The sequence below is a fragment of the Puntigrus tetrazona genome, chromosome 17, assembly GCF_018831695.1.
Source record: "Puntigrus tetrazona isolate hp1 chromosome 17, ASM1883169v1, whole genome shotgun sequence".
Taxonomy (NCBI): domain Eukaryota; kingdom Metazoa; phylum Chordata; class Actinopteri; order Cypriniformes; family Cyprinidae; genus Puntigrus; species Puntigrus tetrazona.
Genome location: NC_056715.1, coordinates 11,375,236 through 11,392,600, shown reverse-complemented (window position 1 = coordinate 11,392,600; position 17,365 = coordinate 11,375,236). Strand labels below are relative to the sequence as shown.

Genomic DNA, 17,365 nt, shown 5'->3' with positions numbered 1-17,365 from the left:
GGCTCGTACCACTTCACTTGCTTTGCTCTCCAGTGCTTTACTTTAATCGTACAAAATCCACAGTTTGGAATCTTCAAAAATGAACGTTTCATCTTTGGAGAGCTCAGCGTTTAAGCTGAGAACTTTAAGTGTGCTTTAAAATGTGCAGGTGTTTTTCTTAGGTTCTTTTTGCGGCCTCAATTAATTTCCATAAGTTTGTATAAAGATTTTGCTGTACTAACACACAGTCGAGGGTTATTTACATCTAATAAGTCTGCAACAGACACTCCTGAATAAGTCTTTTGTTTTCTTCTGAGGCGTTTTTAAGTGTTTACTAGGGGTGTGTGTGGTTTATTTATTTATCTTTTCTATGATTACCTGCAGCTGAAATTCGATTAATAAGGACGTCTATCTTTGTCCTTGAAATGCCGACGTTAAGCAAATAAACTGGCATACGTCAAAACATTCCTCATTCGTTTATACAATCATTTCTCAAGCAGTTCTGCCCCCTCTGATTTGGAGGGTCCCGTAAAGCCACGGGCTCTCCCGCCCTTATGTGTACAGGGGCCACGGGCGTGCGTTGATCTCCCCGATTCTTTCTTTTATCTGCCGACACCTCAGACTTGTTAAATCTGCAGCCGGTAGAATGATGAGTCTGCGCATTAAAAACGTCAAGGCCGGTTTCAATTAACGCTTGGCATTAACAAAAGAGCCCGTCTTTACCCTCTTCCGATCCTCAGCGGAGACGCACAGTTACAGCCGATCCATTGAAGAATGCCGGTCAGGAAAGAAGGAATATTGTCTCTCACGGAGTGCCGAGCTGCGTCACTGTCTGTCAGCAGTTAATGGCTCAATGGTTCTTTATCAGAATTCCTCAGTCCATCTCACTGACCCTCGTTTTTATTCCTTTTCTTGCTCTCCCTTTTGTTGTAGAATGAATTTATCAAAGGCCCAAGTTAATAGCGAAGATAAGTACGCCAAATGCGGCGCTTGGAGAACACAACAGCAATACGACATCGAGGCCAGTCACATGCGTGATGCACATGCTCTATATAACCAAAGGTAAGGAAAGGACCAAAAATAGTGTCATCAAAAGCCAAAATCAGTTCTGGTGATGATTCTTTTATGATTTGTTTGTGTGTTTGTTTGTGTTTTGCCTGCCCAGCTATTGTTTATCCATGCTTGCTTCATTCAAGTCAGTGTCTTAGTGTGGTTCATCCAGTGTTTGTGCGTGTCGTCAACTTGCAGGACGTAATTTCTGCATGTTGTGCCCATTGTTTGCTGTGAACCTGGTCCTAGGCTGTTCCCTGGGCTTATAAATTTTCATTTTCATTTGTTTTGTATCTCAGTGTTTGTGTGTTGATAGATAGATAGATAGATAGATAGATAGATAGATAGATAGATAGATAGATAGATAGATAGATAGATAGATAGATAGATAGATAGACAGACAGATAGATAGGTAGATATGCTGACAAGAAGTATAGATGAGGATAGGGAAAGTTTATGTTGAGTTTATGGGTATAGGTTGGAGAGGTTGCGGTTGTCGCCCCCTCCAGATGCAGAGGAATGTGTTAAATGCTTCAAGGATTCCGATTAGCATATAAATTTAGATGTATGAAGATCATTGCTCCGATCACGAGTCAGTGAGTTTTATCTAGATTTAGTGGGGGCTGATTTGCGTATAAAATACAGCCAGATGTGACCAGTTAAGAGTCCTCACCAGGCCCTTCTATCTCTCTCTCTCTCTCTCTCTTTCTCTCTCTCTCTCTCAGACCATCTTCTGTAAAATGTCTTTGTTTGACTGTTGTAATTTCAGGTCATTTATGGTTATTACTTTAGAGGTTACGGAAGGGTCAGAGAGAAAAGTGCCTTCACTTCTTTGATTTATTTTCAAGTGGTACGTTTTTATTTTCTCGGATATATTAATTTTTAGTAACATTTGTAGTTACGTGTATTTATTTTGGCAGGAACATGCAAATGTGGAATGTTAGTTAACGCTGTAAATAAGTGAATTGTTTCTGGTCTTATGTTGCTTTTGAATACTCGGCTTCCTTGTTTTTGGAGTTTAGTTAGGTGTGTGTGTCCTAGGGCAAGAGTTTTTGGAGATTTACTCAAGCCTTTTAAAAGAAGGTGACTGTGCTTTGATGGGGGCCCTCAAATGTATTACATGGATTGGATTTGGGACAGGTTAGTCTGGGTCAAACCAATTAGGCTCCATTCGCATGCAAGAAAGTCTTCTCCGCTCTAAGCCAATCAGGATCACGTTACTGGCGTAGTTGGAGCTTGTGGCTCTCAGTAGACAAGCCGTGCAGTGTCACGCCATGGGCCTGAAACAAAGCATGCTGGGAGCATCCGCACTGGTCACAGAACAGTTTGAATTCCTGTCTTTATTTGGCTAATGCTAATGCTAACAGGCATGTCACGCACACGCACGCACGCACACACACCAAACAGAGCAGGATGTTTCACTAGCAGCTGTATCCAAAGATTTTAGGTTAGTAACGCATAGATACACACACATGTGCGCCTGCAAGCTCACAATCTCACGACGATGGCTGTAGATTCATGTGATACACAAACACATACTGTTTACAGTTCAATTAAGATTCACACAGATCTGGGGGAAAAGCCCACATTAATAGACTAGTGCCAGGGATCTTTGGGAACCAGGAGAACTTTGAACGCCAGTGGAAGTCTTCTCGGATAAATAAATCCCTTTACTGAAATAGGCGAACACCCACCTTCAACACTTCCTCGCACACATGCACACACCTTCCTCTGATAAGTCTCATTTCAGAACGGAGTGAGAGAGACAGAAGCCTGGTCCTGGGGTCAGGGGAAAAACCTCTCCATCTGCTGGTGAGCTGTTACCCAGATGCAAGCCATTTCCTCAGATAAACGGAATCAACTGATTTAGCTCCTCAGCCTCTGGAGGCACTGTTTTATTTATATGATCAAATACTCGGAAAATGATTAATTTGTCAAGGGAGCGGCTTGTTACTGTAAATTTAGCGGGTTGTGTAATAAACTAGATTGCCTTAAACGCAGATGGGAAATGAAGGGCTTTTGGGTGTAGTGCGGGGTGGAGATTGGATTGAATCGCAGGTTTATAACTGGGAGGATTATTAGACTGAGGTGTTTTATATTGTGTTAAAACTTAAAATCTTTCAGGAGTCTTAGGGCTGAATGTAATGGGCTGGGGCTACTAGTTGGAAGTAGATGGATGCTGATTTTATTGAAATTATATTTTACAAATGGAAACTGGACAAAATAAATATTTATTTTATTCTGATAATGATTAACAACAAAATATTCATATTTTTACTTATTTATTTGATAACACTTTATTCGGATTGATGTAATTAAGCACATATTAATGCATTATTTTACTTGACCTTATTCTATATTCCTAATCCTACTCAATACCTAAACTTAACAACTACCTTACTAATTATTTATAAGCAAATTAAGAATTTATTGAGGAAAAAATAGTAGTTAGTTAATCCTAGTAGTTAAGATTTTGTAAATTGTTTTCATTTTTGTTTCAGATTTAGTTTTAGTTATTTATAATTTTCCTGATTAATATTACTGATGATACAATTTTTTTGTGATTTTTTTTCAAAAATTTTTCATGTTAGATGTACTTAATCTAAACATAATGCATTTATCGTTGTTCCTATTATATTTTAAGTTTAAATTCAAACATATCTTTTAACATATATTAATATATTTTACATACTTATACGTAATCTTTTGAGGATTGTTATCTTAATATTATTATTATTTTGTGTGTATATATATATATATATTCTAAATTATTATTGACTCAGACAACTATAATGAGGGAAACAGCATAGCTGTGGTAGTTGAAGTGAAGGTAGAATGATGTTACCGTCTTTGCCATCAAAGCATCAAAAATTCTGAAAAATGATTTGACTATTTTTGCCTCTTCTTTCACCCTAATGAAAGTGTGCCTGCAGACACGGACAGTGTTTTGTTTGGGCTTGGGGACGGGCTCTGTCAGAGCAGAGAGAGAGAGAGAGAGAGAGAGTGGCAGAACGGGTATTACAGAGGTAAACCCGATTATGGGCGGAATGTGAATTAGATTTTGTAACAGATGGTGGTGTTGAAAATTTAAGATGCTTTGCGGCAGGGGAAGGCGACAGCAGCTCGGCGCGTCTCCATGCGAGCGGGGGTGATAGACAGCTATAACTCAGGACAATCCTGCCTTGACAGCCAATTTCAAGAATCTGATCTGGTTAAAGACATGGCTTTCACCGGTTCACTCACCAAAAAACAACCACCATTTCTCTCTCTCCCTCCCTCCCTCTTTTTCCCCGCTCTGAGCACCTCTTTTACACGCTTGTCATATTTCCTGGAATAAAATCCTCTTTAACCATCTGTTTAATAGAATGTGTTTTTAATCTCCATTTTTTAACTCCCGTTATTTTTTTATTATATTTACGTGCAATTTCATTTCTTTGAGACTGCGGCTCATCCTCGCTTATCTGCTCTCATGTCCTGTTGGGGTTGAATAGATGGGTGCTGCGCTCCAACAGCGGTAAAGCAGTGATTTTAGGCATATTGCTTATTGAAAAATGCCAAAGCTTATTTGCTCTGCCCTGTTCTTTAGGGCCTGTCACTGCAGAAGAAGCAGACGTTCGCTCCTACCCACAGTAACGTCAGATAATGAAATAACGATCATGTCCAACTTCACAAATCTCTGTTATGGTTTCCGAACTTTACTTTGACCTCTTACACTGACAGCAATTCAGCTAGACTGACAGATTTTGCTAAACTTTGTACATATATATCCTATTTTTTTTTTACATTTTTACGCATGTAAGTATGTGTGCACGTGTGTGTATGTTTACGTGTGTTGTTTGTGCTGTTGAGAGGGACATCTTACCTGATAAAGCAGAACACTTATCTGCCCGCACAGGAAAATGACCTAAATCATCAAGATTTTCATCTACGAGTTTGCCAGGGTCTGTCAAACACACACACACACACAAACATGACTCTTATCGGGTTTGGGCATCTTAACCCTGTACTGTTGTCAGTGAACAAGGTAGAATAGCCAATATATATATATATATATATATATATATATATATATATATATATATATATATATATATATATATATATATATATATATATATATGGAAAATATATTATTGGAAAATTTTAAATTAGTTGCAAAGACTTAAAGTTTTTTTTTTTTTTTTTTTTTAGACAAGATATAAATACACATTCTTATCTCTCTACATTTATAATATTGTATTAGGAGATTTGCTAAGGGCTACTGGTTGGCCTGTAGTATTTATTACACAGCAGAGCGTTAGCTCCTCATCTCCACTGGCCTGCCGCTGGCATTTTTATGGCAGCTCGCTCCATTGTACAAATGTGTTTTTGCCATTATCACATTGATTGCATGTAATCAGAGGTGTTATTTTGCAGGCGTCCATCGACAATGAAGTGAATTACTACTTTCCAACCCAGTAATGTTATAACAATTGATCTGCCCATACAGCCGGAAAAGGCAACCTGTTTCGCATGTCTGTATTTCTCATGCGGGAACAAGTGTAATCAGTATCCTGTCACTGCAAAAGCAGTTCAGTTGCCGTTTAATAAGGTTTAATTGAATTTCTCTAGAGCAGACGTGCCTTTAACTCACTCTAAGCAGTGAAACAAATGTTTAGCAATGCACTTTAAAATATTTTGTATATTAGTTATTAAAAAGAATGGAATGGTTTGGGGTACGAAAACAGAAAAAAAAGCTTTTTATTTTTAGTATATATAATCAGCATCAAATATTGAATTGTTTTTAATACATTTCAAAATTTTGATTTGGTATGTCGCTCTTTAACTTTTTCCTATATTTTAACTTTTTTTGCAGAATATTTATTTTTCATTTTGTCTTAACTTTTTTGTTTATACAAAATTCTGAAACATTAATTCATTAAATAATAGTAATAATAATGATAAATACTTGCAAATATAGTCTCAGACTTTCTTTGACCCCACTGTAATTACAAATTTTTTTATATATTATTTTTTTTTTCTAATGCATTTTTCCCACTCATCCAGTGCTATATGCATCTAAACAGTCAATAGCTCTCATGGGCAGTTTTGTTTCAGCGTTTAGCAGACTGTGCTGCCTCCAGCTATCCGTGATCACACAGACTTACTGCTTCCGGCAAAGAGAAAGAGAGATGGAGAGAGAGAGAGAGAGAGAGAGAGAGAGAGAGAGAGAGAGAGAGAGAAAAACTCTCAGTGGCTTCACCTTAATGCAATGATTATATGTTTGCCTCTATAGTTGTCAGAGCACTGGATCAAACAGTCTAATGACACCTTGTCATTGCCAAGTGGCTGTGTTTTCCAAAATTGTTTTCCTGCTGATTTGTGACACCTTGCCTGAACACATAAAATAAGAGAGAGTCGACAGCTAGAGGAAAACAAAAAGAAGACAATAATCTCTTTGGTCGCAGATCCACTCTGAATTTTAACTTTCAGCAAATAGATGGCTTAAATATTTGAAGTCCGGATAAGATCAGTAATACACTTGTGTCCTTTGTACGGTGACTGTACATCTGTGTGACCCTCTCTGAAAGTATTGGATGTGACTTTTCTTTCAAGTTTTTCTCATTACTGAACCGAAATTATTATTAGTGTCATGATTAGAGAAAGTTACGTCAAAGATAATGATGATAGAATGCAGGGATGTCCGAAACATTAACATTGTTTATATAATTGTATTATATTTACATATTTATTAGCTTTTAATTTGCAATAATACATTTACATTTACACTGCGTCATTTAGGAGATGCTTTTATCCAAAGCGCCTTACAAATGAAGACAATGGGAATCAACAACTGAGCAATGATGTAAAAAGTGCTGCAACGAGTCTCAGTAAGCTTTTTATTTTATTTTATAATTAATAAAAAGAAAACAGAATAGAAAAAGAACAGAGCAAGCTAGTGTCAAAGGCTTTTTTATATGTAGATAGTAGCTACAATGCAACCGCATAAGAGCTATACATTTCTGAAAAATGATGGAATATATTTCTTAATGATTTTAACCCAGTTTTTACTGATGCTTTCAAGACTTCTATAAATCATTCTAGCCATTTTTAACAACCTCATTTGTGTTAGCCAGCTTATATAAATCAGCAACACAATTCAGTAAAAAAAAAAAAAAATAAAATGTGCAAACCCTGACATTATTTATAATGTTAAATCCAAATAATGTCCCTAACAATAAAGAACAACCGATTATGTCTTGTGCTTTTTTTCATCTTGTCTCTATCCTGACTATCGCCTGCCTTTTTTCTACCCTTTCCACTTGACGATTATTATTTCCATTCATAAGCTTAAACTAAATTCCACTGCTTTTCAGCATAAGAACTCCTTTTGTTAATGGCACACTGTGGGATTGAAGCTCGGCGCCAGGCAGTGGTGAAAACAGATAAAATCATTACCTCTCAAATAGTCTCTTCTCTGTCGGAAAGGGCTTTCTTTTCTTCTAAAATATAGGCTTTAGAATTCCATTTCTCTTAGAGCTAATGTGAATTTTACTGCCTCTAATTTTGGATTCAAGTGCGGCCTAGAATAAAAATCCCCCATCTGACAATTGAATTTATAGAGAGTTGTGAATATTGCAGGTTTGGATTAATAGAGTCATAGAATTTCAAAGAGCGGGAGAAAGAGAGCAAGAGAAAGAGAACGCTAATAACTTTCAGTCAAAGTTATAGAGCAGGGTGTCTCCTGTTGAGAGCCTTAAGAGCAGCGCTGTAAAGCACGAGGGGCTCTTACAATGCTGGCCCTTTCCTCTTTTGTTACCCGCCGTTTTGACTCTCTGTGTCACTCAGGACAGGAGGCGGGTTTCTCAGCTGCCCCACAAAAAAACCAGTTTGTCTCTGTTACCCAAAATAGAATGAGAGAATATGTTGCGAGTGTAAACAGTCTGCGGTGCTTGTGTTTTCACTGATTTTAACCGGCTTTACACTGTGTATAAATACACAACATGCATCCTTGACATTACTGGAATGTTCTAGAATACCTTTGTGGCCCTCTCGCACACCCCAGGACACCTGTCTGAGAGTATGGGTATGAGTGTGAGTGTATGTGTGTGTTTCGGTGGTGCATCAGTAGAAGTGTAATAGGAGCTTTTTCATAATCGATTGCCTCTCACTGCAATACAAGGAAACAGGTGCCTTGACTCAGCATATTTTGAGCTTTTACATCATAATGCGTTAATAGCTAGTCGTTCATCTATTCTTAAGATTTCAGCAATGCAACTTGTCTTTAATTTAATTTTATTTAATTTAATTTTATTTTATTTTATTTTATTTTATTTTATTTTATTTTATTTTTAACCCAGACCCAATAAATGAGTTATTAATTTTAGTGCTATAAAACATTTATTTTTCTTTCTTCTTCTTCTTCTTCTTCTTCTTCTTCTTCTTCTTCTTCTTATTATTATTATTATTATTATTATTGTTGTTGTTGTTGTTGTTGTTGTTGTTTTTATTATTATTATTATTATCATCATCATCATCATCCAGCAATTCGATTTGATTTAAAATTGGTTCATATTACTAAAAAGTTTACTTGGCCAGTTCTCATTTATTCTTGGCCTGCCAATATTTTCACTGGTCTCAATGCAATATAATTTTTAAAGTAAAAATGTTTAAATCTAATTAAAATATAATCAAATTCACAATTTTTTTTAATATGCTTAATTATTAATCATTCTTGCAAAATCCTCATACGTTAGCCAGCTAAATTTTGGGCATGCTTATAAAAAAGGTTCATGCTGCTAAAATATATGTTGTTTGGTCTGTTTCTGTAAAATTCCTTTGAATATTAAGGTGGTCTGGTTTCTTTAAAGATTTCCCTCATTCACTCTCACACTCTCTCTTGCTCTCTTGCTTTATGGGCCACAGAAGAAGTCATCTTTTACAAGCTGACCGGATTTTAGAGCCCTCATTTAGAAGCGGGCTTCCTTAATTAAAAAGACCTTTGTGTGGTCTTCCAGACTGCCTCTTTTATTTGTCCCCCTCCATCTCCATGTTAAAACGGTCCTGATGTGTTTTCTGTATAAATCCTCTGTGATTTTCATTCTGTCTCTATTACGACTTTGTTCCTCCACCATCATCCCGCATTTTACACACCTTACCGCTAATGTAGTTAATGGAAAATAGAGAGCGCGTTTGAGCATGACCTCACACTCAGTCTATTTGAAATCAAAACCTTTGAGGATTTTAGAGAAACAAACAGTCCCTGAACGATCACGTTTTGCTAAATGTAGATGCAGAAGTGCAGCTAATTGAGGCGGTTTGGTGAAGTGCCGCTCTCCACCCCCTCTACGCCCTGCAGGACCAAGCTCAGGGTCTTCTGGATTGTTGACAGGGGAAACGGTTAATCCACTCTTGCAGGCCTTGAAGCCTCCTGTAAGACAGAGCAGAGATATCTATTAATTACAGCGCTCATTAATAGGCCTCTCTCCCAGGGCTGTGTGGGTGGAGGGGTGGTTCAACTAAATGGGTTGGCGGTATCGAGCGATGTGTGCTGGGCGGGTGGGGTTTGGTCGGCCTGCTCTTTTGTTTGGCTTTGAAGAGTCTCTGCTTTTGACTATGTGGGTGTCTGTTTGTGTTACTGGATTGATACTGGATGTTTGTGTCTGTCTAGCAGATTTTTTGTTTTCTGTCCGTCGATGCGTGTGTGTGTGTGTGTGTGTGTGCGATGGTGACTGGCCACGGGCGAGGATGATGGAACTGCTTTGCGCCTCCGCACTGATTAGAGTCATGTAGAACAAGTTGATATTGACTGGAAAGTGAGTGATGGCGCTGAGCTCTCCGTACTGTCCCTCTCTCTTCCGCCCTGCAGACGCTCATCTGTCATGGTGCATTTGATCACCGGATCCCACCTCTTGATCCACAATCACTAGAAAAGGCCTTTAGCACTTTCTTGGTGGAGATAGACAATTTTGGCCCAGGAGAAATGACAGGATTTGTCTCATGCTTTGTAACTCGACAGTAAATAACTTCGGTTAATTATTTGCTCTGAATCTGAATGGTCCGAGTTCAAATTTATATTAAAGATAAAAGAATAAATGTATATGAAATGCTAAAAATATTTGTGCATATATGCAAAATGTAATTATGCACATTATAATCAGTTAGATCCTGGCTTAAATTTGGTAAATAATGTCAAATGCCTAAAAACACATGCATATAAACGTTCATATAAATTATTTATATATTTAAAACTATTAGGACATGTCTGAGTTGGTTGTGGCACATTTCTTTAGAACTCAATTGGCTGCACGCTATGCTAGAGTAGCGATGTTAGCTCTCCTCTTTACAGCCTTGTAGATATACAACCACTCAGACACTTTAGTGAGACCCAAGGGACCGTGGCACACTGGCTCTCATATGCCTCCCCTCTTATGTTTCCTCTCAGAGAAGTCATTAACATGCTAAAAAACTAGAATTCTGAATTCACAATCAGGGGCTTTTTTTAGCTGCTGAATCCTCTGTTCTCTCAGGCTAAGGCGCAGGTGGACCCATGTGCAAAGTGGAGAGTTGCCGGGGTGGGGGTTGTATGTTTCTATTTCTTTTGTTTTTCTCAATGGCTTGGTGTTGGTGACACACTTTAAGTCACCCACTCTAAAAAGACCATTTTAGACTAGCCTGAATTTACAGGAGCATCTAAGGCATCATTTAACTGTCGGTTACTAACACTTGTGTTTGTCTCGTTATGTTTTATTCATGCAGGCTGCTCTGCAGAATGTCCAGCAAGGACCGCCACATTGAGTCAAGTTGCCCCTCCTACATAAAGACGGAACCTTCCAGCCCTGCCTCACTGACGGACAGCGTAAATCATCACAGCCCCGGCGGCTCCTCAGACGCCAGCGGTAGCTACAGCTCCACCATGAACGGCCATCAGAACGGTCTGGACTCACCCACTCTTTACGGCCCAACTGGTGCTCTGGGTCCCAGCGGAGCCGGAGCCAAGCGTTATGAGGACTGCTCCAGCACCATCACAGAGGACTCACAGATTAAATGCGAGTACATGCTGAACTCCATGCCCAAGCGCCTGTGTCTGGTGTGCGGGGACATCGCCTCCGGCTACCATTACGGTGTCGCCTCCTGCGAGGCCTGCAAGGCCTTTTTCAAGAGGACCATTCAAGGTTGGCTTTTACCCTCCCTCAGCTAGAACTTCAGCTAGGTTCAGGTGGCAGGCCAAGGGTTAGAGATTGCAATTCCTAGAATCAGCACAAAGCAGTTCCATACATACAGCATCCTCTGGCTTTACTAGACCTAAGCAGCTTTCTGTCCAGTAGACATGTAAAGCCGGAGAGTGGTAATGCTCTGGCTTATTATGGTATTTGCTGCAAAAAAATAAACATTTACTGTCTTATTTCTTCAGATTAGCAAGCTCTATCAGTTATTTCAAAACAAGAGCTAATTGACAAGGTAATTGAATATACTGGGAATCTGTTTTTTAGTAGTGGCAGTGAGAGCTCTGAGGAACAAAGTAGGTGCTGAATAAATGGGTCAAATATTATGCTCAGCCTGAACACATTCCAGAAGATGGGAATTTGACATATCGGTATGTTTCATCCCATTAGTCAATAAAACTCTTGGTGATTTCCAAAAACATCCCATCCAGCTGGACATTTATTGACTTCCAGACTGGCTGGTTTTGGAGGGAAGGAGCAGGGTTGGGGAGTTAAGGGATGCAGAGGCGTCAGGACCATGGTTCGGCTGGGGGCACTGGGACAGGCGGCGGCAGGGGCGCCATGGCCACTCAAATCATTGGCAGATGGCATTCCGGTGGCACTCCTCCAATGCCACCTGACAACCTGCATCTATCACCTCCCAATTGAGCCACTCATAGCCAGGCGGCAGGCAAAGTACGGGAGGTGAACACCAAGAATGCCACCTCAGGAAGCCCAGAACATTCCCAAATCAAGTCCCTTCTTCATAGCCGTATCATAAAGTCAGCCCAAGGTCACGCTGTTGCCATGTTCCAGTAATGAGCTTCATTGGCATTTGACTGCGACTGATGAATGATGAAAGCGTAGCGTATAGTATGAAGACAGGCAGTGGAAGGAAGGGCTAGGCACATTTTGTATCTTGTTTGAGACCTCTCGGCAGACGCTTGACTGATAGACAATGGACATTGCACTAATCGACTGCCACCTAACTCAAATCACATCACTCTATCCTGTCAGCGAACACACACACACACACATACAGCCTTCTTTCCACTGTGTTGATAACCTGGACACAGAGCTCAAGCCATTGGCATTCAACTACTGGTAGGAAAGCACCTATATTAGATTGGCAAGGATTTTCCCCCCTCTAAACATTCCCAGTTGGTTAAGACCACTCAGCCGGCTTCAAGCCTCATGAGAATCGGCTCACATCTTCACACACATCCCCATTCCACATGCATTCCTCCCAATCCGAAGACCCTAATGGATTCTGGAGATTACCTGACTAATGAATATTGGAGCTCAGTTTAATGGACATGCATACTTTAAATACTGTTTCCTGTTGAATTAGCAGTCTTGAGCATTTAGCCCCCCTGCTCGCGCTGCTAATCTGCTTTTTAATGAGGAAACATCAGTTCACAGAAGAGAAGTCAATACAAATCAGTGTTTACAAAGTCTGATTAACTCTGAAATATTTCATCAGTGTAGAGGTCCCAGACGGGCCCTATGTTAATTGCATGAGTGCGTGTGTGTGAGAGAGTCTGTTTCAGCCCAAGAAGTGTGAGTGCACTTATTTGTGTACTAATGGTTATTCTATAGCACAGATTCTTTCCATACACTAACAGTTACAATGCTGCCATAAGCCATTCCAAACCCTAAATTTGTTAAATTAAATTACTATATCTGGCAAGTCATTCTTATAATACAGCCAAAAAACTATTTAAATGCTTTTATTGTGTGCCAGATTACTCATCAGACTTCTATTTGCATGCTGTTGCAATAACAAGCATATATCATTGCTTTTTCCGTCTCGTAGCATCATAATGCTCAAAGAACATGCTGTAATAGTCTCCTCTATGCCAGGAATCGTAGTAGCAAACTTGTGTGTTGATGTGGGGCACTGGTAGGATGAGGAGCCGTGTTAGTGGTCACAAGGTGATTGGAAGTTCACACAGAGGTGAATTGTGACCTGCAGGTCTTTGTTTAGGTTTAGTAAAGTCTGGCCTTCCTGTCTGCCTGCCTGTGCAGCTTCACACAGCTCTGTGACACATGACCTCTGAGGAGAGCCAGTGGCGCTTTCCTTTGTGGCCTTTTGCACTCTCAGTCACACACACATATGTAGACTTGATGGGAAGTGATTGCTGTATTTCAGTCTCTTCTTTTAAACTGACAAATTGAGTCTGGGCTTGCACTTACTGTATAGTACTTTTCTTGAAAGTACAATACATTTCTGAAGTTTGAGGTCAGTAAGATTTTATTTCAGCAACAGTGCATTAAATTTATCAACAGTAAAGCCATTTATAATGGTACCAAACATCTAAATTTGGAATTAATGTTGTTGTTTTGAACTTTTTATTAATTAAATTAAATAATAAAAATTATAAAAATAAAAAAAAATATAATGTATTTATTAATAATAACGTAACAATACACATTTCCTGAGAGCACCAGATCATCATATTAGAATGATTTCTGAAGGATTGTGTGACACTGAAAATTCAGCTATGCAATCGCAGAAATAAGTTACACATACAAACATATTAGATTATTTTAAACTTTGAGAAGTACAGTGTTTGTTTGTTACTTCAAACTTTTATGTGTGTTTATATGTAAGATATTAAATGATATTATATTATATTATATTGTATGCTATTTTTTGCTGGATTGCTATAGCAATAAGGTTTTGTTGGCAGTCATTAAACACTCTCTGTTCCTTCTCTCTACATGCCTCGCCACAGGAAACATTGAGTACAGCTGCCCCGCCACCAATGAATGTGAGATCACCAAACGTAGAAGGAAGTCCTGCCAAGCCTGCCGCTTCATGAAGTGTCTGACCGTCGGCATGATGCGAGAAGGTGAGAGTAATAAAAAATGCTTGGGGAGGGGAGGAAATGAACATTTTATCCGTTGTCCAGCTGTATTCCTCACTCTATCCACCATTCTGAGGAAATGCGCAGGTTTCCATAAGGGGGAAAATAAAGTAGAACAGGTCTAGAATGAAGTCAAGGTTGAAACTGAAGGGCCGGTTGGCCTCGTGCCCTGAGGGCCACTCACGGTCAGCCAAACACCATCTTTTGTCTTGGCCTCCAGGCCCAGTTCTAACTAACAAGACTGGTTATTATTTAGAGAGCCGGCCTGTGAGGCATTTTCTCAGAGGTCTGCCAAACGGACAAGCAGTTATTTTCAAACCGCCGCTCTCCTGTGGAAACACAGGCTCAGGCTCTCCAGGCTTTCCCGCCTTTGATGTTAAAAGTTTACAGAGGAGCTGCCTGAACTAGCCTTTAACCTTCACACAGGAAAAAAGTCCTTTCGGATATCTTCAGTGGCAGAAATGCAGCGCGGCAGCTCGTTTCCTCGCTTCTCATTCAGGTGGACAGGAAGTGTTTTGTCTGCCTCTGAAAGAATCGGCGTCATAGGCGGGAGAGGGAAGACTTGAGAGAGAATGAGAGGTAGGCTATGCTTCTGTCACTCACAGAACAGGAGCTCTTAGAGATGCAGGTGACGGTACTTATAGGCTCACAGTTGTGTGTGGACACAAACGCTATGCCCCTTTAAGTCAGGATCAGGTAGACTGCACCTTATTCACCGAGACACGAGACCAGACACACATACACAAACCCTGCGGCCAACCTTCCTTCTGCGGACCTGAGTGGTCAGCTCACATTATACCAAAACAACGCAGCTGGAGAGCAACAGCAGGCGCAAATGCCCCACAGGTCCACATTTGTTTGCGTTGAGTGTACGAGCGTGCGCATATGCGTGTTTTTGCCTGCGTGAAATGTTTCTTTTTCATATTATCCGTCTTTTTTCGCACACACACACACACACACACACACAAATGGCAATCTCATTCAACGCTATTGTTGCCCTGTGCAGGGACATTTGCCTACACGGCCGGTGTCGCTGACAGGTAGGTAATTGATAAGTAGAGGCCTGTTTTCAGAAAGGTCTGAGGGATGTAGTTGCATGTTTGATATGGCATCTTCTCCCATGAGCACCCAGACAAATAGCAGCCTTTTGTTCTTGCTGCTAGCCACCCATACACACATATATCAAAATGGCACCCAATGGCACAACCATTTGTTGTAAAGTGCTTGAATTTAATACAGAGGTCCCCCTCTACATATGAATAAGGGTCATTTGAAAAATTGATGCATCAATTTTCTTATTTTTCCAAAACATGTTCACTTTACACACAAAGAATGAAAAAAAAATGCATACAAACAAATCAGTTCAGCAATGTATATTCATTGTTCTTTTTTTATAGTATTGTTTTTGTTAGCCGCTTTTTGACGGTCCCTAGTTTTGAATTGCCAGTTTGTCATTTGTCACAGCTTTTTTTTTTTTTACATGCAACATAATGACTCCTCAACCTTATGACCATTGATGTATAATCTGTACAAAAAATGTTAGTCTAAAAAACATTATTTAGGTTAGGTTTACAACACTACGTCTGACCATAGTACTAGCTTGTGTTTAAGGTTGTGTTGTTATTTATATATGTTTTGGGTTTTTTTTACTTTGTCACTGCACTTTATTAACTACCTTTAAGCGTTGCACTAGAATAATTTAATTTATTTAAATTTTCTTAATATTGTTGTTTTTATAGCATTTTATACTCAGTCAACACAAATACAAAAGCACAAAAATGTAACCTTCTTGGTATTTGTATGATATATTTGCTATTGATTTTGTTGACTGCCTAAGGTCCCTCACACTTCTGTGTGTGTAAAATGCCCCACTAACTTCATTTAGTTTGTTGATTTTACTAGCTTCACTAGCTTTCAAACATTACTTCAGCACATTTTTAAGGTTTGTTTTAGACATGCTTGCAAACACAGCTATTTATGGCTATTTAAATACGATTGATGTCTCTCATGGCTTTCTGCAAAAGCTAACATTTTGTCTGATGGTTACAAGAACTTACCTTCTTTTTACATTTTGCTAGCACTTTTATCAGGTTTTGATGTTTTCAGTGATTTAGTGCAGAACTCACCGACCTAGGATCAGATTAAATCCAGATCGGTCATCTATGTGTGTGTGTGTGTGTGTGTTAGGTGTCAGCCGGCGTTAACCGTGGCTGGCTAGCTTTGGTGAGGTACGGGCTAAACCGATGTGTCAGTTTCCGTGCAGAGGCACTGTTTGGTGTTGGAGGGTTTTGGGGGAGGGGGTACGGGACGTTTCCCATAGCCAACAGCTAGCTTAAGGGGAAGATCTGTCTGAAATTAGCCCTGTCACCCCTGGGAGACATGGAGGTGGGGATGGGATAAGTAGCCCTGATAAAGAAAGGATCCTTTGCTCACAACACACACATTCATCCACAACACACACTTAGACTTCTGTACACCGGGCATCCAAAGTGATGAAATCCTTCAGCACACACAGCCAAACCCCCGCAGGGCTAGTCGAACCACCCAACATGATATCTGTCCACCTATCACACCGCAACTCTCACCTGCAGCTTAACACCCCCACATTGTACACACACACCGCTCATACATATGCACAAGCAAAGCCTCTCAATAACAGCACACACTCACCGTGGTACGGAAAGCTTGTGCAGGTGCTCACCTCGCAGGCACACGCGCGTTCTAGCTGCAAGGAAATTGCTGCCTCCAGCTACGTCTCTGTTTGACCCTGGGGGCCAACCGCCTGCCGCGTCGCTACCTCCAGCCACCCAACTGTAAAATTATATCCACAGACAGTCAGAGAGACAGCGACGGGGCCTGACGGAGCACTGGCCTGAGACCGCAGCCTGGAATCAGCCCTAACATGCTCGAGCTAAAGCACCCGGCGGTACGCAGCGTGAGGGGAACGAGAGCCGTACATCAGGACTGGAGAGTGCTTATTACACAACACTTAGAGAGATGCAGTTCACACACTCACAGAAACACTCAGCGATGCATGCGGCGCTGATCACACACACTTACACTCAGAGAAAGCACTTATTCACAAGAACATATACACTGGACGCTAATGCATATACGCGCACCCATAAATATCTACATGCTCTTCATTCCGCTAAACCTTGCATACTCAAGCTAAGGGAAAATGTGCATGATGATGATGATGATGATGAGGCTAGATTCTCAGCCTCGTTCCTCGTGTCTGAACACAGATGGAAGACCTTCTCCATAGGGAGAGCTACTTCT

General features: G+C 40.1%; 1 protein-coding gene across 10 annotated transcripts in view; it reads left to right on the top strand.

The window, feature by feature from the left end:
* esrrga (estrogen-related receptor gamma a) overlaps positions 1-17,365 on the top strand; it is a 144,719-nt gene that overhangs the window by 82,402 nt on the left and 44,952 nt on the right. For 7 of the 10 annotated variants that reach the window (XM_043262139.1, XM_043262136.1, XM_043262138.1 and 4 more), the window contains 3 exons: positions 913-1,041; positions 10,768-11,183; positions 13,952-14,068. In XM_043262139.1, coding sequence (XP_043118074.1) covers positions 914-1,041; positions 10,768-11,183; positions 13,952-14,068 — 661 coding nt within the window. In that variant the 5' untranslated portion in view covers position 913. The remainder of the gene's footprint in view (positions 1-912; positions 1,042-10,767; positions 11,184-13,951; positions 14,069-17,365) is intronic. The other 3 variants (XM_043262141.1, XM_043262140.1, XM_043262142.1) reach the window with 1 other exon arrangement.